The 23,649-nt window shown below is 43.6% G+C and overlaps 4 protein-coding genes and 1 non-coding gene across 7 annotated transcripts; 2 read left to right on the top strand and 3 right to left on the bottom strand.

The window, feature by feature from the left end:
- Positions 1-443: 443 nt before the first annotated feature.
- polr2d (polymerase (RNA) II (DNA directed) polypeptide D) lies at positions 444-2,049 on the top strand. The gene is made up of 4 exons (XM_026377811.1): positions 444-735; positions 1,262-1,442; positions 1,528-1,623; positions 1,769-2,049. The coding sequence occupies exons 1-4, from the start codon at positions 657-659 to the stop codon at positions 1,845-1,847; spliced, it is 435 nt and encodes a 144-aa protein (XP_026233596.1). The 5' UTR covers positions 444-656; the 3' UTR covers positions 1,848-2,049.
- Positions 2,009-5,128, bottom strand: LOC113174092 (dual specificity protein phosphatase 14). 3 transcript variants are annotated; one of them, XM_026377788.1, is made up of 3 exons: positions 5,017-5,128; positions 2,908-3,237; positions 2,009-2,799 (listed from the first exon to the last, which is right to left on the bottom strand). In XM_026377788.1, exons 2-3 carry the CDS (start codon positions 3,216-3,218, stop codon positions 2,586-2,588), a joined length of 525 nt encoding a protein of 174 aa, XP_026233573.1. In that variant the 5' UTR covers positions 3,219-3,237; positions 5,017-5,128; the 3' UTR covers positions 2,009-2,585. The 3 variants fall into 3 exon arrangements, with proteins under 3 accessions (XP_026233573.1, XP_026233583.1, XP_026233564.1); XM_026377798.1 differs by having other exon boundaries at positions 5,065-5,113; XM_026377779.1 differs by lacking the exon at positions 5,017-5,128 and having other exon boundaries at positions 2,908-4,040.
- On the bottom strand, positions 3,915-3,997 carry trnal-cag. The gene has a single exon. It is a non-coding gene; the product is annotated as a tRNA-Leu (tRNA).
- On the top strand, positions 4,356-8,038 carry LOC113174083. Its single transcript, XM_026377768.1, has 5 exons — positions 4,356-4,479; positions 5,295-5,885; positions 6,075-6,151; positions 7,214-7,471; positions 7,543-8,038. The coding sequence occupies exons 2-5, from the start codon at positions 5,300-5,302 to the stop codon at positions 7,798-7,800; spliced, it is 1,179 nt and encodes a 392-aa protein (XP_026233553.1). The 5' UTR covers positions 4,356-4,479; positions 5,295-5,299; the 3' UTR covers positions 7,801-8,038.
- A 1,548-nt stretch (positions 8,039-9,586) lies between these two features.
- Positions 9,587-21,463, bottom strand: abcf3 (ATP-binding cassette, sub-family F (GCN20), member 3). Its single transcript, XM_026340589.1, has 22 exons — positions 21,348-21,463; positions 20,998-21,189; positions 17,522-17,669; positions 17,208-17,284; positions 17,060-17,115; positions 15,810-15,907; positions 15,614-15,736; positions 15,131-15,397; positions 14,895-14,975; positions 14,616-14,675; positions 14,378-14,434; positions 14,265-14,287; positions 13,879-13,934; positions 13,579-13,779; positions 11,765-11,841; positions 11,640-11,684; positions 11,316-11,448; positions 11,138-11,226; positions 10,771-10,862; positions 10,552-10,684; positions 10,240-10,327; positions 9,587-10,062 (listed from the first exon to the last, which is right to left on the bottom strand). Exons 2-22 carry the CDS (start codon positions 21,068-21,070, stop codon positions 9,904-9,906), a joined length of 2,136 nt encoding a protein of 711 aa, XP_026196374.1. The 5' UTR covers positions 21,071-21,189; positions 21,348-21,463; the 3' UTR covers positions 9,587-9,903.
- Between the last annotated feature and the right edge of the window lie 2,186 nt (positions 21,464-23,649).

The raw sequence follows: 23,649 nt of genomic DNA, 5'->3' as shown, positions 1-23,649 counted from the left end.
CATAAATATGCATAAATATGCAGATTAGTTGAGACCCGCAGGGACAGAAGACCTGGAACGGACAGAAAACCGAGGAGTCCTCGCTGCTGCAGATGTTCCACATGTGGATCCCACTGCCCAGATCCGTGGGCGGCTCGTTTTGGGAATTAAATACTTTTTATTTAATGAGGAAAATGATTGTTGTCAAACTGTCGTTTAATATTCTTACATAATTTGGAGAAAGTAAAAGAAAGAGAGGAGACGTGTTTCTGAAAGGTGATGTACAACTGTACCTCAGTACAGTAGATGAAGTACTGCAGAAGTACTGCAGAAGTACTGCAGAAGTACTGCGTAGACGGAGTAATTAGTTACATGTTGTCTTCTCGTTACACCAGCACACACTGTCCACCAGGGGGCGTAGTAGAGTGTGGCTTTTATTTTGAAAGCGCTCCATTTGTTAACAGGAAGTGATTCTTTCATAGCCGGAAGTGATCCTGTGTGTTTTTGTGTGAGAGGAAGGCGCTGAGCTGCACTCGGTGTCTCATATTCAGGCTGCTCCACCTTCACCGAGCTGCAGACTTTATCTCCGGCAGCTGGAGTCAGAGTTTCACCCGCGGTCCTCGGTCTACACTCACCGATACCTAGCCGCTAGCTATTAGCCGGGGTTGCTGTCCGTCATGGCGGCGGGAGGCGGCTCGGTTCCTCCGCATGTCGGTGATGTTGAAGAAGACGCTTCGCAGCTGATGTTTCCTAAAGGTTCGGTTTGATTTCACTTTCAGACAACAGGTTCACCGATGAGATATTAAAGTCTTTAAAAAGCCGCAAGTTCGTTTTCATCGAACATCTGGACGATTTGAACCTTTTTCCGAAGTTCTGGTTCGGAAACTGAGAGAAACGAACCCGAACCAGTTTCCTTCTGAAGTGACCAGAAACTGTTGGATCGTCCAGATGTTTTAGCGTCTTTCTGTTTTTTACCATGTGGGTTTATTTGCAGTCAGAACCGGAAGAACCGAGTCGAACACCTGATAATAAGAAAATGATCAGAGGTTCAGACATGAGTCCACACTAACACAGCGACTAAAACAATGATGTGTGCCTTAGTTTTCCTTCTTTTTGCTTGTGTAGACCATAATAGACCAGGTCCACGTCAAAGCCAAGACCCATGCACAAGGTCTGAGAGTAGGAGGAAGTGAGGATCAGGATGTGATTTGATACTGATGGACCTGTGTCTGGACCAGCAGGTCGCTGTTTGACTAAAAGCTTTGTGTTGTTCCGGTGCCAGAGTTCGAGAACGCAGAGACTCTGCTGAACTCCGAGGTCCACATGCTGCTGGAGCACCGGAAGCAGCAGAACGAGAGCGCCGAGGACGAGCAGGAGCTGTCCGAAGTCTTCATGAAGACTCTGAACTATACGGCTCGATTCAGCCGTTTCAAGAACAGAGAGACCATCACCGCAGTCCGCAGGTACGGGTCTGCTTCATTCCTGTCTGCATGTCTAACTCTCTGATCTGGATCTGACGGTCCCCCCTCCTCTCTTCCATGTCTTCAGTCTCCTCCTGCAGAAGAAGCTCCATAAGTTCGAGTTGGCCAGTTTAGCAAATCTGTGTCCTGAAGCAGCCGAAGAGGCCAAAGCCCTGATCCCCAGGTCAGTCTGTTCCATGTCACACCCAGACACGATGCTGCCCACACAGAAACTAGATCTGGACTCAAATATGTCCGAGCAGGAAGTCGAGACAAGAACCTGAAGTCGCCCTCGTGCTAATCACCATTGTGTGTTTTGTCTGTCTCAGTTTGGAGGGACGGTTTGAGGACGAGGAGCTTCAGCAGATCCTGGATGACATCCAGACCAAGAGGAGCTTCCAGTACTGAGACCAGGACCAATTTCAGTCTGGCACAGACCCTGTTCAGATCCCCGTCGCCTGTCTACTGTGTTTTTTGTTGTTTTTTTTCATCCTGTATGACTGAACTGTGCTGATGTGGATCCTAGTGGATCTGGCAGGACGTGTGGTCCCTCATCACTCATTCCTTCATTTGACACAATAAACTTAATTTGTCTTTTTTTTTTAAAACAGCTGTTTCTTGGTTTTATTCTCCATTTATTCCAAAAGAAAACATCAGATTGTTACTGAACAGGGGGTGGACTGGGAGGACCTGGTCTGAAGGACACTTTTATCGATTCATCCGGTTTGTTTTTTAGTGCTGAAGTCAGTGGTTTAATTCACAGTAACACAGAAACTTCAGTTTTTTCATTTTAGATTTGGGTTCCTGTAGTTTCTGTCCCATTTTGAATGGAGTCTGGTGTGAACACAGAGCTTAGCTGGTTTAAACAGACCACAGCACAACAACAACATTAACAACTAGCATGACAAACAAGATTTTCAAAATAAGACATAATATTTGACCGTGTACAAAAACTGCAGTTCTTCTAATTGCTGTGTTTTCTTCATGTTTTTCAGCTGTTTCTGAAATGTGAGTTTTTCATTCTAACATATAAACCTGAGACCTGCAGTCACCTGTGCTGGTCACGTCCTCCTTCCTGTCCTGTGTCTGTTTGTCTCCAGCAGAATCTGATCCTAAACAGTACTGGTTCAATGCTGGATCAGTCCATCAGATGTTGACACAGTAGGCTGCCGAGTCCTCCGAGTCCTGCACAGTTTCAGGCAGGACTCCGCTGGACGTCCTCACCATCCTCACCGTGTTCCCGCTGAACAGGGTCTTCTCATAATCTATCAGCTGCCTCCAGAAACCAGCATTGGGTCTAATGAACGGACGGTTCTGCAGAAGCACTTCATGAGCCTGACGGAGGCTGAGGCCCTGAAACCTAAAGAGACCACAGAGACCAGAACCACCTCAGTGCTGAGCTACAGAGACCAGTGTACAAAGTGCAGATGAAGACACCGGGACCTGAATATCATGGTCAAAGATTCACCTCATCAGGTAGGCCATTATCAGAGCCGGGGATCGGCTCCTACCGGCGGTGCAGTGGACCAGAGTCTTTCCTGTCTGGTTCTGATGGATCCTTTCAGCCACAGGATCAAAGTACTGTTTCAGGGGGGCGTGAGGGTGATCCTGGATGGGGACATGGAGGACCTGCAGGTTGTCCAACTGAGGGTAGGACACATCCTCCAGGCCGCTGGCATTAACGATGAGGGTGATGTTCCTGCTGGTCAACACGCTGACGTTCAGAGCCGAGTCCAAACCGCTGAGGTACAGACCAGGACAGACCTGAGAGACCGACATGTTAACCTGCAAGACAAAACTGAGAAAAAATAACACAAAAAATTCAGATCTTTCATGTCTGTTTTGAGAACATTGTGGACTAGAGCTACTTCGACTGACAAAAACAATAACTTTTGCTCTGCACAAGAAGAATACGCTTATGTGAGACATGATCAAGAATTGATGATTTCCATAAAGTTAGAAAGGGTTACAGAGAGATGTCAAAGACTTTAGAAATACAGACTGGTGTATTTAGTTAAACAGTTAAACAATCTACTAGTGGAGACACTTTGTGACAGTGGCTCCTCTACTAAGAAGTGGGCGTCCAGCCAGTGATATTATTTTAAGCAAATTATATTTGTTCATACTCTTGACTTTGATAAAGATCAGATCACATTTTATGACAAGTTAATGCAGGAAAACCATGAAATTCCAAAGGGTTCACATACTTTTTCTTGCCAGTGTAAGTACAGTTTGAACCTTTCTGCTTCTAGCTGCAGTAACTGATAGTACTTTAACTGTGGTAGCATTAACTTCATGAAGCTCATGATACTTGTGCAGGTCTACTTGCAGTATACTGAGGCTGAACTGCATGACTACATTAGCATTTGTGTACTTTTACTCCTGTACATGTGTACTTATGTAGCTGCGGATCTTTTTCTCGTCTGTGAACAGAAGTGAATTTTCAATTAGAACTAATTCGGTAAAATAAGTTGATGTCAGAAGTGGGATTCGAACCCACGCCTCCAGAGGAGACTGCGACCTGAACGCAGCGCCTTAGACCGCTCGGCCATCCTGACAGGGTGGAGGTGAGTGGGGGCAGGTGATAGATCACTGTGGATAAAGGATCTGTATAAATCTGTATATTATAATATATATAATAATTAATTATATTATATTATATTATATTATATTATATTATATTTATTATATTACATTACATTATATTATATTATATTATATTATATTATATTTATTATATTATATTATATTATATTATATTATATTACATTACATTACATTATATTATATTATATTATATTATATTATATTACATTACATTACATTATATTATATTATATTATATTATATTATATTACATTACATTATATTATATTACATTATATTATATTCATGATGCCGTAGTAGAAACCTAGGACCGCTCCTTCCATTGGTTCCGGGTCTACATGTACCACATGATCATGACTCACTTGATCGGTTTCACTTCTGTTTTCAGTCCGACACTCGGCACGTCCAGGTCCAGTTCGAGGGCCTGGTTCAGGTGAGATCTGATCGGGTTTTGTTCTTTAAGCAGTTAAAAGTCTCTTTACAGACGCTGTTGTTTAGAGAAGCTTGACGGTTTGACTTAATTCAAAATCATGCAAATTTAACGCTTCATTCCGTAGTTGCACATAACCTTTGATTGCATTACAATATATAATGATAGTTTCACTAGATTTGAGTATTTATTTCTTCTATTTTTATTTTATTTCTATTTGTTCTTCGCTCAGCTTCATGAAAACTGAGAGCGAAGTGAAGTTGGCTTCCGACTCGGCAGTACAGCGGAAAGCCGAGTCAGAAGCCAACTTCAGAACCGTCCCTCTAATCCCTGCAGTTCGGGTTGTGGTGCCGAAAACAAGAGCAGGTGCTACCAGACCACTACCTGTTCAGATATCTCAGCTGGCGACTCCACTGTTGCTAAAACCTGAAGAAATGTCTTTTCTGTCACATTTTGAACGGAGTTTGGTGATAACCTTCTAACCCTAGGACTATTCTGATTAAAGTACAGAACAGCGGCTACGTCCACCTGTTCACTCACCTGTTCGTCCACCTGTTCACTCACCTGTTCGTCCACCTGTTCACTCACCTGTTCACTCCTGATTTCACTGGAACATGAAATTCAGACAGAAACTTAAATATAGTCCTTTAAGTTCAGCCACAACATCCGGCGGGGAAGTTCAAAATAAAAGCCTCCCAGGGCGTTGCCTTCCAACTTATTTGAGCAATAAAAACGAGCTGAACAATAAATTCGAATTTAATAACGGATGACATGACAAAACATGTCTCTAACATCTTGTCTTTGTTGTTCTGTTCCAGACCACATGAAAATGCAGAATCTGAACCCCAAGGAGACATCCACAGGTCTGACCCAGAAAACCCTCATACCTCAAGTCAGATACCACCCGACCATCCAGACCCAGACACTTGGAGCACAAGCAAGAACCACTAAAACCAGAACCAGTCACAGTCAGAAGAGCATATATGGAGCTGAATGCCCTCTTCAGACTGGGAGTCAGGGTGGGGACAACACTGCCCAGGTTAATCCAGTTCCTGTGAAACCGGGTTCTGATGAGGGACAGAAACAAAAACCCAGCTCTCAGAAACCTTCTAACAAACCCAAACAAAAACTGGACCAAAGAGGTGCTACAGATCCAGATCCTCCCCAGAAACTAGTCCAGAAGGGCCCTCCAAGGCCAGAACACATCCCTCTGGGTCTGGGGGTCCAGCTAGACAGGGGTGTAGTGGAGGAAGTGGAGGTTCTGACCCGGGGACAGAGGATCAACCAAGACTGGTTCTCCTGGAGGAAAAACCGGATCACAGCCTCTGTGGCTCACAGGATTGCTCACTGTCGCTTTGTTAATGGCAAGAGCAGAACCCCGCCCCCATCTTACCTGGCTGCGATCACAGGTACACCCCACTCCAACCACATGACCTTACCCCCTTTATACCTGGGTATAGACCGTGACAGTTCACACCTGTCCTTGTCTCTCATGCTCCTGTCTCTGTGTCCCAGACTAGTCCCTTTCTCTTTCTTTAGTTTGGTTTTAAAGTTCCAAAAACTGGTTCTTTATTAATGAAACAGCTGTGGCTCCACAGGTGACGGGCCAAGAGTCCAGACCAGAGCCATGTGCTGGGGGGTTGAAATGGAGGCTGAGGTTGTCCGCAGGTATCAGGTATGATTTTTAAAAGAAATACAAAGAAAAATACGAACTCTGTTCAGCGGCATCCCTAAAGAACATCAAATCTGTGGGGATCCTGCTGGTTCAAGACTCTCACTAGCCGGAGTCTGGACTCAGACAGAGATTGTTTGTGGAGGAAGATGCTCCACTCTGTTACATTGTTTGTACATTGTAGTTTCAGAAAATCCAACAGAGTGATCCATCTTCATTCTATCGGATCAGGATCAGACTTTGTAATAAAGGACTCAAATTCAATTTTATTCAATTCAATTTTATTTGTAGAGCGCTTTTTACAAATGACATTGTCACAAAGCAGCTTTACACAACCAAAGAACAGTACATGAACAGTGTATGTGTAAGAATCATAATAATCAGATTGTCCCTGATGAGCAAGCCGAGGGCGACGGTGGCAAGAAAAACTCCCTGAGAAGGCAACAGGAAGAAACCTTGAGAGGAACCAGACTCAACAGGGAACCCATCCTCATATGGGTGATTACATGCTGTGTAGGCAGCAGGCAGTCCAGTATAACAGTTAATGTCTTTAAGTTAATGTGGAGTCCAGTTAGTTATTGGAGGTAGACTTGTTCCAGTCCTCGACTATCAAGCGTTGAGTCGAGACCTTCGAGAAACAGCTGCCGACATCCGCCGAGGCCAAGACCGACTTCATGGTGGCGTGTGACCAACTCCACTCACCACACGCATCCCATAGAGCAGACGGTGGATCCAAGCAACGAGATCTCTGACCAGAAGTTGGGCACCAGGACAAGTCAGACAGGTCCAGAGGTCAGAGGGTGGAACGATGTGTAGCTCAACAGAGAGACAGGAAGAGGGAAATAGAGAGGTAGAGAAAGAGAAGAGGAGAGATGGCAGTTAGTTATGATCACTGTCAGATAAAGTTTGAGGTCAAATCAGGATCTGACTCCGTAACAAAGGATCAGGTTCTGACTCAGATCAGGACTAAATGTCTCTAAAAGTGATATTTAACATATTTAAAAGTACAACCGTCAAGTTGGGTTAAATCCAGAACAGTAACCAGAAAATGAACTTGTCCTCCAGAGACTGAAGAGTTCTGCGCTGGAACGGTCCATTTCAGTTCAGGACTGTGGTCTCTTTATTGACACCCGTCATCCCTGGTTGGCTGCAAGTCCTGACGGCATTGTGACGGACAGCCAGACCGGCCAACGGCTGCTCTGCCTGGAGGTGAAGTGCCCCTACAAACACAGACACAGACGAGTGGAGGACGCCTGCAGGGATGACCCCGCTTTCTGTCTGCAGATACAAGCGGAGGCCGAGGACGGACGGGAGTCCGGAGGGGTAAATAACTGTTACAGATTTCAGCTCGTATGTTCCTGCTACTAAGCTAACTCCTTGTCCCCCTGTCTCAGGCGCCAGTCTACCGTCTGAAGAGGTCTCACAGTTACTTCACTCAGATCCAGTGTCAGCTGGCTGTGACGGGCCTGATCCAGGCCGACCTCGTCGTCTTCACCCTGAAGGAAACGGCCATTGTCCCTGTGACCTTTGACCCCAACCTGTGGGAGGAGACGGTGACAAAGCTGGAGGTGTTTTACAGGGATGCTGTCCTGCCGAAACTCAGAGAGAAGACAGGACCGGGGTCCGCAGCAGCCTGGACGCCAGAGCACTAGAAAAGAACTTAAGTCTGTCAGATCTGGTTCATGGCTCATAGCCCGCCCCAGTCCTGTTGGCAGACTCACGAAGGACAGTGGACAGGTTCATGAAAAACCTGCAAAACTCAAGTTTAAAAAAAAAACAGGGAGGTGTTGGACAGAACACTGAATTACAGTGGCAAGAAAAAGTGTGTAAACCCTTTGGGATTTCATGATTTTCTACATTAATTGGTCATAAAATGTGCTCCGATCTTCATCTAAGTCACAACAATACAAAAACACAGTCTGCTTAAAATAATAGTACACAAACAGAATATGTTTTCATGTTTTTATTGAACTTAACATGTAAACATTCACAGTGCAGGGTGGAAAAAGTATGTGAACCTTTGGACTTAATAACTGGTTGACCCGTCTTTGGCAGCATTAACCTCAACCAAATGTTTCCTGTAGTTGCAGATCAGACCTGCACAACGATCTGGAGTAATTTTGGACCACTCCTCTTCACAAAACTCTTTCAGTGTAGCAATATTCTTGGGATGTCTGGTGTAAATGGCTCTCTTAAGGTCATGCCACAGCATTTCAATCTGGGTTGCATTTCAATCTGGGTTGCATTTCAATCTGGGTTGCGGTCAGGCTGTCAGTGAACTGATTAATAGTTTTTCTTAAAATACTTGAAGTAAAATTTCCTCCTTATACTCTCTCCTGTCTCACATCTGGAAACGTGCCACAGCTCGTCTAATGTGGACAAACTGAAGTGACGTCTGTTCGACAAAAGAAAACGTGACTTGGTTCAGTTGGTTTCAGGTTTATTGAGGATGTGATAAATGGGCGGAGCTGTTTTCAGCAGAAACGCTAAATTCAACCGTTCTTGATGAATAGAACTTGTGATACTTGTTTGCCGACACGTTATTACACTGAAGTTAATTCAAGAACACTTTAATTTGGCTAATTCAAGGTTTGCTGACATGCTGACTGAACATCAGTTTTCCGTCTTGAAATTGTTCTGGTCCGTTTCTGTGGGAATATTTTTGTTGTCAATACTTTTTTTGGAGAAGAAAAGTGTAAAATCATTTAGTTTCATCCTAAGAGGAGAAGTCAGTGTGAGTTGTGTGTGTCGACTTCACACAGCGACACTAAAAAATACCATCATGATGTTTTGGCGTTTTCGTCGATGTAGCCATTAATTAAACTGAGATGATTCTAATTGTGAGCTGTTACATAGATTTTTCACGTGTTTCATGTGTCATGTTACTGACGTTGTGTCCTGTACCTGAGCAGGTACAGATACTAATCATAGAGGAAGCAGCTCAAAGGTCTTTTGGATACAAGTTAAAGCACCAGCATCCACCTGTGGATTATAATCAAACAAATCATTTACACCTTTATTCTGTACGAGAATAAAAATGAAAAACACTGGTCCAGGAGTTTTCTTCTTTTACATTTATAGCAACCACAGTGTTACCTCGGGTGTACCCAAGATTCTCTACTACTGTTCCAGGTTCCATTTATGTGTCTGCTGCAGACTGAGCTGATAAAACCCAACACTCAGGTAACAGGGACACATAACGTATTGTAAAGTCAGACAATTAAAAAAATTCAACATACTGTTTCCTGTTTGGAGTCATTAAATATTTAGTCGCTGGTTTTTCCTAGTGAACCTGAACTCTGCTCATAATCACAGTTCACCTGAAAGAAAACTGAAGCTAAAATGACTCGTGTTTGTGCTGCCGCCTGCTGGGCTGGGCAGGAACACCTCTAAAAAAGAAGTATTTACCAATGGAGGGTGAAAGAAGAGAACGGGAACTGATGATCTGATGACTTTATTGTGTCTCTGATGGAAATATAATGTCAGGTCCTTTACAACGGATAAAACCTCCGCGAGTAGATGATACAAAACAAAATCAGCTTTAATGTGACGACAGACAAATGTTCAAGTTTAAATAGTCCTCCTGAGTCCACTGTGACCTCACCAGGGGATCGACCAATCAGCTTGCAGTGAATCACCACCTGCAACAGGAGGTGCGACAGTTCAGAGGAGTCCGCTCTAACAAGCTGATTGGCTGCTTGACAGGTGTCATTATGGGGGGCGGGGTTTATGGTACAGTTGGGTGTGGCCAGAGCTCACAAGTAACCCTCTTTCCTGAACTGCTCGTGCAGGATGTCTCGGTACTCGTCGAAACCGCCGTCGATGCGTCCAACTTTCCCGTTCTCACACACCCACAGCTCTTTACACACCAACCGGATCAGTCGCTCGTCATGTGACACCAGGATGACTCCGCCCTGAAACACATGACACCACACACCTGAAAACACCTGTCCATTGATAGAAGGTACGAGAAAGAATCCACGACTGTTCTCAGAACAGGATTTTAAATAAACACAATTCAGTCTGAGACCTGGTGATAACCGACAACCTAAACCAGATTCTAACCTAAAACCTCACACAGATGGACTCACTTTGAACTTGTTGAGAGCTTTGGCCAGAGCCTCGATGGTCTCCATGTCCAGGTGGTTGGTCGGTTCGTCCAGGATGTAGAAGTTTGGGCTAAGGGACACAGACAGGAGTTTACTGATGAGCTTGACTGAAATCTGTTCATTACCAAAGTTGTTTATGAACATATCACACTTTTGTTGGAGCGGTTCGACTGTCGGGTTCTGTTCTCTGGGTAACGTCACATTTTAAGGTTCAGGTTTTAGTTGATTCTGGTGAAACGTGTGTTATTCAAGTTCTCAGACTGACTACCAGCTGGTCCCTGAGCTTTCTGTTACCATGGCATGGTCATCTGCGCAAAGGCGACCCGACTCTTCTGTCCTCCTGACAGACTGGCTACCGGCCTCGTGGCCAGCTCTCCGGTGATACCGTAACCTCCCAGCTGGTGTCGGTACTCCTCCTCGGGCCGACCTGCCAACGACAACAACCAGTGAGATTTTAACTGGTCCCAGTTTGTTACCACGTTGACGGTGTGATGTCATCTATGTTCTAGTTACCAGGGAACTTGTTGAGCAGCAGCTCCACGGAGCACACGTTCAGGTCCAGCTGATCCACGTGATGCTGACTGAAGTATCCGATCTTTAGGTTCCTGAAGAGACAGGAAAACATCCGCGAGAGCCTGGTTAATGGTCGATGTCAAAAGTTCCCTGTAAACACGGTTCCCTATAGATTTAAACAATCGGTCCTGTAGCAGCAGCTAAACTGTTTCCCGACAACATGGAAAATGTTTGCCAGCATTATTTCAGTTTCCTCAAGAGATTTAAAGGTTCCCAAAACCACATGTTGGCTGTAAACTGTTCTACGTAAACACAGTTTGTTGGTCAGGTCGTTCTCTTGCTCTGATTGGTCAGCTGCTGGTCTTACCTGTGAGCTTGTCTGACTCCGCCGACCGGCGTCAACTCGCCCATCAGCAGTTTGAGGACGGTGGATTTACCGGCACCATTTTCTCCGACCTGACAGTAAACACAACACCTGGCTGAGTTTAACAACAAAACAGTTCACAGGAGTTTTATGTCTGGAAATGTTACTGTTTATGACGTACGATGCAGATTCGAGACTCGAGGTCGGCCGACAGGTTGAGTCCAGAGAAGAGCGGCAGGTCTGGACTGTAGTAAAACTCCACTTCATCTAACTGCAGGATGGGGGGAGACAACTTCTCAAAGTTATCTGGAAACCTGCGAGAAGAAACAGCTGATTAGTCCATCAGTCAGTCAGTCGGTCGGTCAGTCGATGTGAGTCTAATTAAACTGGACATTAACCAGCATAAAGTTTCTTCCTGCTGATGACAAGTCAGCAGGAAGAAAGTCTAGATTCAGAGGGTCCAGGACAAACACCTGGACCAGATGACGGAGGTTTATGTTCTTACCTTAAAGTGACCTCTGTTTCTTTTTCTACTGGCTTCAGCTCAGGTCTGTGGAAGGAAACAACACAGTTACAGAAACGTTGGTGTGGAGTCCGATTCAAAAGTGTCTCAGACGTTTCAGGACTCACAGCTTCTCCAGCAGCTTCAATTTGCTCTGGACCTGAGCTGCTCGATTGGCGTTGTACCGAAACCTGTCGATGAAAACCTGAAACACAAACACGGCCTCATCATGTGATATCACTGCCAATCAGAATCATCCAAACACCTGCAGCAGCAGTAGTATCTGTATGTGTTGTCTGTACTGCAGCAGCACCAGTAGTACCTGTATGTGTTGTCTGTACTGCAGCAGCAGTAGTACCTGTATGTGTTGTCTGTACTGCAGCAGCACCAGTAGTACCTGTATGTGTTGTCTGTACTGCAGCAGCACCAGTAGTACCTGTATGTGTTGTCTGTACTGCAGCAGCAGTAGTACCTGTATGTGTTGTCTGTACTGCAGCAGCACCAGTAGTATCTGTATGTGTTGTCTGTACTGCAGCAGCAGTAGTACCTGTATGTGTTGTCTGTACTGCAGCAGTAATAGTACCTGTATGTGTTGTCTGTACTGCAGAAGCAATAGTATCTGTATGTGTTGTCTGTACTGCAGCAGCAGTACCTGTATGTGTTGTCTGTACTGCAGCAGCAGTACCTGTATGTGTTGTCTGTACTGCAGCAGCAGTACCTGTATGTGTTGTCTGTACTGCAGCAGCAGTAGTAGTATCTGTATGTGTTGTCTGTACTGCAGCAGCAGTAGTAGTATCTGTATGTGTTGTCTGTACTGCAGCAGCAGTAGTAGTATCTGTCTGTGTTGTCTGTACTGCAGCAGCAGTAGTAGTATCTGTATGTGTTGTCTGTACTGCAGCAGCAGTAGTAGTATCTGTATGTGTTGTCTGTACTGCAGCAGCAGTAGTAGTATCTGTATGTGTTGTCTGTACTGCAGCAGCAGTAGTAGTATCTGTATGTGTTGTCTGAACTGCAGCAGCAGTAGTACCTGTATGTGTTGTCTGTACTGCAGCAGCAGTAGTATCTGTATGTGTTGTCTGTACTGCAGCAGCAGTAGCATCTGTATGTGTTGTCTGTACTGCAGCAGCAGTAGTAGTATCTGTATGTGTTGTCTGTACTGCAGCAGCAGTAGTACCTGTATGTGTTGTCTGTACTGCAGCAGCAGTAGTACCTGAATGTGTTGTCTGTACTGCAGAAGTAATAGTACCTGTATGTGTTGTCTGTACTGCAGCAGCATTACCTGTATGTGTTGTCTGTACTGCAGCAGCAGTAGTACCTGTATGTGTTGTCTGTACTGCAGCAGCAGTAGTATCTGTATGTGTTGTCTGTACTGCAGCAGCAGTAGTACCTGTATGTGTTGTCTGTACTGCAGCAGCAGTAGTACCTGTATGTGTTGTCTGTACTGCAGCAGCAGTAGTACCTGTATGTGTTGTCTGTACTGCAGAAGTAATAGTATCTGTATGTGTTGTCTGTACTGCAACAGCAGTATCTGTATGTGTTGTCTGTACTGCAGCAGCAGTAGTAGTACCTGTATGTGTTGTCTGTACTGCAGCAGCAGTAGTAGTACCTGTATGTGTTGTCTGTACTGCAGCAGCAGTAGTATCTCTATGTGTTGTCTGTACTGCAGCAGCAGTAGTATCTGTATGTGTTGTCTGTACTGCAGCAGCAGTAGTAGTACCTGTATGTGTTGTCTGTACTGCAGCAGCAGTAGTAGTACCTGTATGTGTTGTCTGTACTGCAGCAGCAGTAGTATCTGTATGTGTTGTCTGTACTGCAGCAGCAGTAGTAGTACCTGTATGTGTTGTCTGTACTGCAGCAGCAGTAGTATCTGTATGTGTTGTCTGTACTGCAGCAGCAGTAGTATCTGTATGTGTTGTCTGTACTGCAGCAGCAGTAGTAGTACCTGTATGTGTTGTCTGTACTGCAGCTGAGCTTCATATTCTCTCTGTTGGTTCTTGAGTCTGTCTTCTTTGGTTTTAACAAAGTTTTCGTAGTCGCCACGGTAACTGTCCAGTCTCTGCGAGTGCAGGTGGATGATGTCTGTTACCACGGCGTTCAGGAAGTTCCTGTCATGGGAGACGACCAAGATGGTGGACTGCCACGTCTGAGGAAGGAGGAATTATGAATTACTTGTTAGCTTGTGGCTAACTGTTCCCATTGTTTATGAAGAGGAATGCTAATGTTAAGGTAACAGTGTTCAGACCTGCAGGTAGTTCTCCAACCACAGGATCGCTCTGACGTCCAACATGTTGGTCGGCTCTGAAACGCAACATCACACTACTGATACTACAAATACTATTAGGCACATTACTATTACTGAACTATTCTTACAACTTAGCAAACTTTGATTTCTGAAAGTACTACTACTACCACCTACTGTAATACTTTATTCCTTCTACTGGTAATACTCTGGTAGTACTTGTCCACTCTAAACAGGTCCCCCCACCCTACTTGTACTCCTCCTCTGGTTATGACACTACTCTTTTCCTACACAGCTACTACTTCTCATAAACTACCGGTACTACTCCTCCTCCTACTTCTCTTACTCTTTGTACTACGACTAGTACTAACTGCAGTACTGTAACTCACCGTCCAGCAGCAGCAGGTCCGGCCTGAGAAAATAAAAACGTGTTAAACCTTTGGACGTGTTGTAGAGTCGCACTAATCAAACTTCACCAAGAACCTGAAATCTGAAAACTTACCGAGCAAAGAGAGCTCTGGCCAACGCCAACCGCATCCTCCACCCTCCTGAAAACTCCCTGTGTGCACAGTCACACAACATTACATAAAACCACACACACTACAATAGTGTGTTAAAGTCTAATGAATCTATTGTAAACATGTCAGTAAAATATAAAGGTAAAGTTAAATACAGGTGGTGAATCAAAGTCAATACAGTGTTTTTAACTTGTGTGTGGCTGTGTGTTAGAGACCACTCACTTGGTGGCCTGCTGTTGCATTCTGGGAGAGAATCCGAGACCAGCCAGGATGATGGATGCCCTGATTGGACAAGACAGATGTCAATCAAAAACCCATCATCAGCAGTTAATGAACCAAAGGGCAGAAACGTGGTGTCGGGCCTGTCCCACAGAGAGTCTAACGTCTCAAAAACATAAAGAAATCGTGACATCGTTCACATTCTGTCACTTTGACCCTGTTGTACTGTTTTTCTCACTGTAGTGGCCGTGGACAGAGCGATTGTGCGGTTGCCATAGTTACCGGGCGGGGGCTTTGTCGGCCTCAATCTCCTCGAGTTTTCCGTAGATCTCGGAAAGTCGGACGCTCTCCATCCCATCGGCACTGAGACAAACACAAAAGCACAGAATGACTAACTGTGGATGTTAAACTCGCTCCGCCTGCTGCTCCACCTTTATTCAGAGGTTTTAAAGCAGCTCTGTGATGTTTCGGCTGCAGCATTAACAACATTTTTAAATCTCAAACTGTGAGGAGCTTACGTTCCGTTGGCAATGCGAGTGTTGAGCCTCTTCTCCTCGTCCAGCAGCTCCTCTCTCAGCGTGTCACTCTGCAGGACACTCTGCAGCGCCGGCGTATCGTCGCCCGCCACCTCCTGCTCCACGTGAAGGATGGAAATGTGGGCTGGGACGCGGAGGCTACGACTCGCCAGCATCTTCAACAACGTTGTTTTCCCCAGGCCGTTACGTCCAACCAGACCATAACGCCGACCGAACGCCAGGGAGAGCTCCGCCCCCTGCAGCAGACACCTGCAGACAGAATTTGGAGAAAAGTGTAAACAGAACTTCTGGGTCGAGGTAAGAAAACTTCCTTCAGATTCCCAAAGAGATTTCTACCATGACTAACTAATAATCCAGCTTCTCCACGCTACGCTGGTATTGTTTAGGACAACGATTCTCAAATATTTTACAAATTTAAGAAAAAATAAAAATAAAGGAGCCAATATTTGCTGTAACTATAGTAACCTCTCTCCGAATGAAACGTCAAAGTTCTCGATGCGGATGTCGTAGCTGCGGTTCTTCCCTGACTGGTCCACTCGGTTCTCCTTCTTACTGCTGGCCTGACTGGCCGATGCCTCTTCCAGGACTCTGTGAAGGACAGAGAGGTGAACAGGTGTGGACAGGTGTGGACAGGTGAGGACAGGTGAGGACAGGTACTGACAGTGGGGTGGAAGCTTTCTGCGAGTCCTTTTCATTCCTGCGATCATGTTTAGCTTTCAGCTTCGCTTCAGCCTTCTCCAGCTTCTTTGCGTCCACCGTCTGAAGACACACAGACAGGAAATTATGCTTTAATGACATCACAGCGAGGTCACAAATTCAGCTCACGTCTTCTTAAAGGAATAATTCATTTTACTTTAATTTATTTATGTTCATGTGTGCAGCTTTCTGTATGTAACAATGATCATAACACAAAACACCTAATGAGTTTTAAGTGGAAAAAAAAGTTTTACTTTTTTAATGCTCATTTTTTATTGGTGTAAAAAGTAAAGAGCATAAAGATTCCTAACAGCATTAAGTATTTACTAAGGCTGGACGTTTCACTGAAACTATGTTAAATAACAGAAATTATATTAATTATAGGAGAAATGTTAAATCATGACTTGAGTTCACCAATAGGCATGTGAAAGACTCCATGACCTCATTCCAAAAGAGAATTAGTGGATGGACTTGAAAAGGTCTGTTCACACCTGATCCCCACACAACTTGACAGAGCTTGATCAGTTTTGCAAAGAAGAATGGCAAAAATGTCAGTGTCCAGATGTGCAAACGTAAATGAGACCAATCCACACAGACTCCATGCTGTGGTTGCAGCCAAAGGTGCATCTACGAAATACTGATCTGAAGGGGGTGAATATTAATGCAAACACTGATTTTACCTTATATACTTCTATTTAATTGACATTACTTTGTAGAAACTCGTTTTACTTTGACATTATTGAGGTATTTCTGTCAAAGTCAACTTTTATTGACCATGATTGATTTATAATGTCAAAAGGATGAAACATCCAAGGGGGTGAATACTTTTTATAGGCACTGTACAACCAATTAGCTCAGCCACCTCACTTGCAATATTTAAAAAACTGCTGAAAACAGAACTCTTCCACATCTTCCTTTGCACTTAAAAAGAATACTTTTCTGCTCTTTTGTTCTCACATCTCTTGAAACAGAAACACTTTTTTGATAGCACTTTGCTTTGATGTTGTTTCTTCTTGACTTAGATTTTGTTTGCTTGCCTTGTTCCTCACTCGTAAGTCGCTTTGGATAAAAGCGTCTGATAAATGACTGAATGTAAATTTAAAAAAAAAAAAAGCTTAAAATCAAATTCAAACATCTGAGTGAAATGAAGAAAAAAATCATGTAAAATGTTTAGTTTTTTTTATTTTAGATTTTATATAATATGTTATTACTTACTGTGTTCTGAGGACGTTTCATCATCCAGATTCCCTGAACATCTTTGGCAGCTGAATCTAAGCAGAAGGACAGACACTCAGCGTTGACAGTGCCCCACTACACAAATACACGTATATCTGTACTGTGTGACAGTTATGATGTTTGTTACCGGTGTCTACAGAGATCTGAGAGAGCTGCACCGGAGCATCCAACAACATCTGCTTCTGAGAGCTGTTGTGGTTATTTCTGATCAACAGAGGAAAAACAAGAGACACCACAGGTTTTTTCCTAATAAACAATCAGGATAAATATGGACTGCGACTCAAACTGAAGCAATTTGTTACCGTCAACCTGTGTGGTTATATCCGATTAGTGCAAAAACAGCTGCAACCAATAAATATTTTTAACTGCCTCCTTCTAACCGACAGGTTGTCTGATCTTTCTGTAAACCTTCTAAAAGACACAATTCGTCCACTTTCTTACAGTTTGAGAGTGTTGAACATCTGGAGACAGATGTCTCTGATGTCGTCCTCGTTTTTACTGTCTGGAGACACCTCCTGCAGGACTCCTCCAATGGCGTCGTAAACCTCGTCCCCATCCTCGAAATCTGCCCCGCCACTGTCCAAAACACCTGAAACACACATTACTGATGTTCAGTCCTCACACAGGAGAATCACAACATCGTGGTTCCTCTGGGTCTGGTCAGACTGATGATATGTCCACCCAGCTCCAGACCCCTGAGACACTTTGCAGTCGAAGCAGAAAGATGTTAAATCTATTTATGTAAAGACCAAGAACCTCTGTGTGAGACCTGCTGACATCTGGGATCTTACCACTGGACGATGTGTAGAAGAAACATTAGCTCAGTGCGTTTTCAGTCTTTCAGCTTCTACTGTTGTTGGGCAGTGAGCAACACTTAGTTGAAGAACAGTTGAATTTTTTTATTTCTTTGCTGCGCCTTCACACTGCAGTGTAGTGATACGTGTAGCAGCACTAAACGTCACAGAAGAAGAGACATGTCTTCTGGGCAGCTATCCTCGTATCTTCATAGAAATAACATACACGAACTCTATCAGTCAGGATTTAGGCCTCATCACAGCACAGAGACGGCACTTAAAGTAAAACGTTAAAGTTAAAGTAGTAAATGACCTCCTATTGGCCTCTGATCAGGGTAGTGTCTCTATGCTTGTGCTACTCGACCTCAGTGCAGCTTTTGACACCATTGACCATAGTATTCTCCTTCACAGACTAGAAAATGTTGTTGGAATTAAGGGAACGGCCCTCTCCTGGCTTAGGTCCTATTTGACTGATCGTTATCAGTATGTAGATCTAAATGGCGATTACTCCACATGCTCTCCAGTGGAGTTTGGTGTTCCACAGGGTTCAGTTTTAGGCCCACTGCTTTTTTCCCCTCTACATGCTTCCTCTGGGCAACATTATCCGTAAACATGGTATTAACTTTCATTGTTATGCTGACGACACATAGTTATATGTTTCATCAAAACCAGATGAGATCAAACAGCTTAATAAAGTTGAGCAATGTGTAAAGGATATACGAGACTGGATGCTAATTAACTTCCTTCTGCTAAATCCTGATAAGACAGAAGTACTAGTTATAGGATCACCTGCAGCTAGAAGCAAGATGTTAGATCACACCGCAACTCTGGATGGCCTTTCTGTTACATCTAGTGCAACAGTAAAAGACCATGGTGTGATTCTAGTTTCCAGTCTTTCATTTGAAGCTCATGTAGATAATATCACCAGGACAGCTTTCTTTCACCTCAGAAATATTGCCAAAATAAGGAATATTTTGACACTAAATGAGGCAGAAAAATTAGTCCATGCTTTCATCACCTATAGGTTGGACTACTGTAATGCCTTACTGTCTGGCTGCTCAGTAAACAAGCTTCAGTTAGTTCAGAATGCAGCAGCGAGAGTCCTCACTAGAACCAGAAGATATGAGCACATCACGCCTATCTTATCTACACTTCATTGGTTCCCGTGAAATTTCGCATTGATTTTAAAATACTACTTCTGACATTTAAAGCATTAAATGGTCATGCGCCGCAGTATCTAAGTGAACTGCTAGTGTCTTATGATCCACCACGCCTACTTCGATCAAAGGATGCTGGCTGCCTGTCAGTACCTCGTATCACAAAAACTACAGCTGGGGGCAGAGCCTTTTCTTACAAAGCCCCAAAGTTATGGAATAGCCTTCCAAATAGCGTTCAGGACTCAGACACAGTCTCAGTGTTTAAGTCTAGGCTGAAAACCTATTTCTTTAGTCAAGCATTTTGTAAATAGATTTGGGAAGGACTCATGGACGTAGAGCATGATGGTGAACTGGTATGTTTAGATGCTGTCTTCCCCTCTCCCTCCCTCTTTTCCCTCTTCCTGTCTCTCTGTCGAGCTACACGTCATTCCACTCTCTGCCCTCTGGACCTGTCTGACTCGTCCTGATGCCCAACTTCTGGCTGGAGATCTCGTCGCTCGGATCCACCGTCTGCTCTATGGGATGCGTTTGGAGACTGGAGTTGGTCAAAAACTACTATGAAGTCGGTCTTGGCCTCGGCGGACGTCGGTAGCTGTTTCTCGGAGGTCTCGACTCAACACTCAATAGTCCAGGAATGGAACAAGTCTGCCTGCAATTAACTAACTGGACTCCTCATTAACTTAAAGACATTAACTGTTATACTGGACTGCTGCCTACATAGCATGTAATCACCCATATGAGGATGGGTTCCCTGTTGAGTCTGGTTCCTCTCAAGGTTTCTTCTGTTGCCTTCTCAGGGAGTTTTTCTTGCCACCGTCGCCCTCGGCTTGCTCATCAGGGACAATCTCATTTCATGATTCATACACATTCACTGTTCATGTACTGTTCTTTGGTTGTGTAAAGCTGCATTGTGACAATGTCAATTGTAAAAAGCGCTCTACAATTAAAATTGAATTGAATTGAATTGAATCTCTCACCTTAACTGCCCTAACTCACAAACTGAATTCAGTCTCTGATCAGTCTGAACTCCCCTGTCACCTGCCCGATGTTTGCATCATTCAGAAAAGTGAACATGGTACAACATTCTCAGTGTTGAGGCCTCTGGTCGGTTCATTTTGGATGGAAAATACATGTTCAGGTTTTATGTGGTAAACAATGTGTTGTTTTGCTGCTTCAGGCACAGGGAACCGTGTTCTGGTTCATGGGATCATCAAGAAAGAAGATGATGTTGACATTTTGAAGGACAACGTGAATACATTTCTAGATAGGTCGCTGCTGCGTCTTCCAGCAAGACAATGACCTGAAGCAATGTCCTCTCAGAGCCCCGATCCACACAAAAACCACAAAATCTGGACGAGCTGGAACAAGTAGTTAGGAACTACCATCAGAAGTGGTTGTCAGCTGTGAATAAGAAATATTCCACTACTGATTATTAATCTACTTAGTATTCTCAGAGGACTGTTCGTTATGAACTTGTCATTTTAGTTTTTTCTTGTTTCAGTAACATTTTTATCAAACTCAGTGGAGATTTATGTCTTTGCTCTCTGCAAGAAGCAGTAGTATAAACACTTTTGGTCATTTCCATGGAAAAGTTAAGGTTGGGGTTCAATCCCCCCCCCCCAACAAAAAGAAATCCTCATGTGATGTTTCCCACATTATTCCCCAAGAATTCAAAGATTACTCCATACACACTAGAACACTACACTCTCGCGGTTCCTGCGTCCAATGGAGCTGTGTTCTGGGTTTATTCTCTCTCGGTCCCGGTTTTGGACCCAGCTAACAGGGCCATGCCGTGTTACCCGGCGTCCCCGCTGCGAGTACAGTCAGTGCGGTTAGCCAGCCCGGTTAGCTCACTAGCTAAAGAGCAGCGGCAGCCCGGCTAACAGTTGGATCAAAGGCCGGTCTGTGTAGCTCCACGGGGCCGACTCACAGCGGCAAGACAGCGGCTCTGCTTTCGGTGTCTCACCTGTGATGTAGTCGAAAAGCTCCGAGTCGATCTCAGGAAACTCGTTCTTCAGAATGTCCACGTAGGTCGCCATGATACCCGGCCCTCCACACTACCACGACACGCATGCGCCAACATGCGACAGCGCTCTGACTCCTGGGGAGTGTAGTTTTAGGGCCTATTGTAGCGACGCCACAGAGTCCAGGCGTACATCTACACAAAGGACGAAAGACAAAAACGTTTGTTTTATTGTTGTAAAAAATGCCGGTCAGCAATTATTATTACTTTTTATTCTTTGAGAACCTTCAACTAATTTAGTAAGAAAACAATCTAAGTCTAAATCTAACATTAACACATTAATGCATTTTTACCAGGTGAAGAAGGAGAGAAGACAGGTGGAGCAGGGGTGAGGTGTGGAGGAAGGTGACAGGTTCAGTTTTTTCTGCAACAGATTTGTCTGCCTAGCTCAGGGGTCGGCAACCTGCGGCTCCTTATATTGAGGCTCCGCGTGACTTGGGAAAATAAATAATAATTATTTAATTGAATATAGAATGAAAAATAGAGTGATACTAAGAACCTTCCAAGACCGGACAAACTCGTGCTTGAAACATGGCATTCATCCCCGACACCTACATAAACATGAAGAAATCTACATTTTAAGTCCTGTCGATCTTCGGCTCCACATACGTATGTGAGCAGCTATTCTCCATCATGAACTACGTTAGAAACAAACACAGCTCACGCCTCAGGACAGCTCACTGCGTGAAGATGAAAGTGACTTCGTAAAGGCCCGATCTGCAGACGCTTTATCAGAGGTTCAGGAGCAGAAGTCCCATTAACCAAGTTAAATAAGTATTTATGCAGATAATTTGCAAATATTTATTTTTCATTATTTAGTGACGTAGTGCTTGTTTTCCCAATTATTTTTTTTAAATCAGGTCAAAGCTCCGCTAGAAGCTTCGAAAGCCCAAAGGCGATATTTACATTTAGCAGACGCTTTTATCCAAAGCGACTTACAAGTCATTACAAGGTACAAAGTTAGGCAGGGTGAGCGTGAGGAGGTCATGCCTAAGCTAACCCTAACCTCTACAGGAGGTAGCCACAGCTGGGATTCGAACCCCAGTCTCCCACATGGAAGGCGATGATGTTACCACTACGTTAACCAGCGATATAAGGACGACAACTCACGGCATTTTCTGCTTGCTACATAGATAATTTAAGACCTTCAATTCGGGGTGTTTTTCTTTTGTCATTATTTTTTTGAAAGTTTAAAATGTGTTCGTTACATGAATGAAATTTTCTCTGTAGCACTTAATAATTAATAATAAAGAAACAAACTATAGCTGTTTACACAAAGCGTAAAGGTAAAAAAAATAAAACTATGTTATCTTTAGACGTCAAAAAGTATTTGCGGCTCCCAGTGTTTTCTTTTCTGTGGAAACCAGGTCCAAATGGGTCTTTGGGTGTTAAAGGTTGCTGACCCCTGGCCTAGCTCCTCCTGCAACTACTATAACCTGTCCAGTTGCCACCCACACACCCAGCTGCTGTGTGCCAGGCCAGAACCTGCTCAGTCTTCAGAGTAGAAACAGCGAATGGGTCCTCACCTGGACTGTTTCAGAATTCAGTACTGTTACTGCACCACTTTCATCTCACAGCAGTAGTTTCTTTTCACATCAATAATATAAAGTATAATAAATCATTATTAGGCTGTGGAGTCTGCTTAAACAAAATCAACTGGAACAGTGTGTTAATAATAATACAATAAATTATCTTAAAGTACTTTTACAGTACAGCAGAACTTACAGTACATATACAGTGTACACACACTGTGGAAGTTAAGTCATGGAAACTGGACTTCGTTCTTAAAGGAAGGGTCAAGTCCAGTATATATACATTGTACTTCAGTACTTACAGTACACATATGTATAAATGCACTACACTGCAGTAATTACAGTATATAGCTACTGTACAGAGAAATATAGTTAGAACAAAGATACAAAATTAAAAACAAAGGGAGGACAGGAGAAAGAAAACATTAAAGTAACCCAGTTTAGTTCAGAAGTAAACATTCAAGATTCGAAAAACTTTATTAATTCCAGAGGGAAATTGTTTTGCCTTATTACAGTTGTTCTCAGAAAGAAAGGGAACCACAACAAGGAAAGATTCACACCAACACAAATCCACAATAACATCAGCAAAGAGAATCAAACATACTGCAGTCTTAGAAAGTATCACAAACCTATACTATATAATACCCATACTGCAGAAAAATCTATTTAACATCTTTACACATATAAGCCCAGAGTGATATTCCGAACAGGAAATAACAAAAGATCATCTGACAATTGAGCTTTTAAAAATTGAGTTATAATAAAATGCTGAGAAATTTACCAAAATAAGTTAGTACGAATAATAGATTTAAATATATGTCAAGTGGTAGAGATAATAATTTATACACACACTTAATTAGTTGTTCTCTTCCTTGTGAATCTTGAATACTAGAAATACAAGCATTTTAAGTATTGCACTTGTATTTAATGTATTTACAGTGCTGTTCTTACATTCCATACACACGTAGTATTTCAGTCTATACAGTATACAAAGAACACCACAGTACCTACAGTACAAAGTACAGACACACACAGTACTGCAGTAATCTGTACTCTGTTGTCC

Source organism: Anabas testudineus, chromosome 13 (genome assembly GCF_900324465.2).
Source record: "Anabas testudineus chromosome 13, fAnaTes1.2, whole genome shotgun sequence".
Taxonomy (NCBI): Eukaryota; Metazoa; Chordata; class Actinopteri; order Anabantiformes; family Anabantidae; genus Anabas; species Anabas testudineus.
The sequence above is the reverse complement of the archived record's forward strand: the minus strand, read 5'-3'. Positions and strand labels throughout refer to the sequence as shown.

Excerpts from the sequence above, each read along its gene's own strand:
- polr2d (XM_026377811.1), top strand. The coding sequence starts at position 657 with ATGGCGGCGGGAGGCGGCTCGGTTCCTCCGCATGTCGGTGATGTTGAA. Across the intron at positions 736-1,261 it reads GCAGCTGATGTTTCCTAAAG|AGTTCGAGAACGCAGAGACT; the intron begins GTTCGGTTTGAT and ends TTCCGGTGCCAG. Across the intron at positions 1,624-1,768 it reads GCCAAAGCCCTGATCCCCAG|TTTGGAGGGACGGTTTGAGG; the intron begins GTCAGTCTGTTC and ends TGTCTGTCTCAG.
- LOC113174092 (XM_026377779.1), bottom strand. The coding sequence starts at position 3,368 with ATGTCTCACATAAGCGTATTCTTCTTGTGCAGAGCAAAAGTTATTGTT. Across the intron at positions 2,800-2,907 it reads ATAATGGCCTACCTGATGAG|GTTTCAGGGCCTCAGCCTCC; the intron begins GTGAATCTTTGA and ends TGGTCTCTTTAG.
- LOC113174083 (XM_026377768.1), top strand. The coding sequence starts at position 5,300 with ATGAAAATGCAGAATCTGAACCCCAAGGAGACATCCACAGGTCTGACC. Across the intron at positions 5,886-6,074 it reads TTACCTGGCTGCGATCACAG|GTGACGGGCCAAGAGTCCAG; the intron begins GTACACCCCACT and ends GTGGCTCCACAG. Across the intron at positions 6,152-7,213 it reads AGGTTGTCCGCAGGTATCAG|AGACTGAAGAGTTCTGCGCT; the intron begins GTATGATTTTTA and ends CTTGTCCTCCAG.
- abcf3 (XM_026340589.1), bottom strand. The coding sequence starts at position 21,070 with ATGGCGACCTACGTGGACATTCTGAAGAACGAGTTTCCTGAGATCGAC. Across the intron at positions 15,737-15,809 it reads CAGAAAGCTTCCACCCCACT|AGTCCTGGAAGAGGCATCGG; the intron begins GTCAGTACCTGT and ends TGTCCTTCACAG. Across the intron at positions 14,288-14,377 it reads GCCAGAGCTCTCTTTGCTCG|GCCGGACCTGCTGCTGCTGG; the intron begins GTAAGTTTTCAG and ends TTATTTTCTCAG.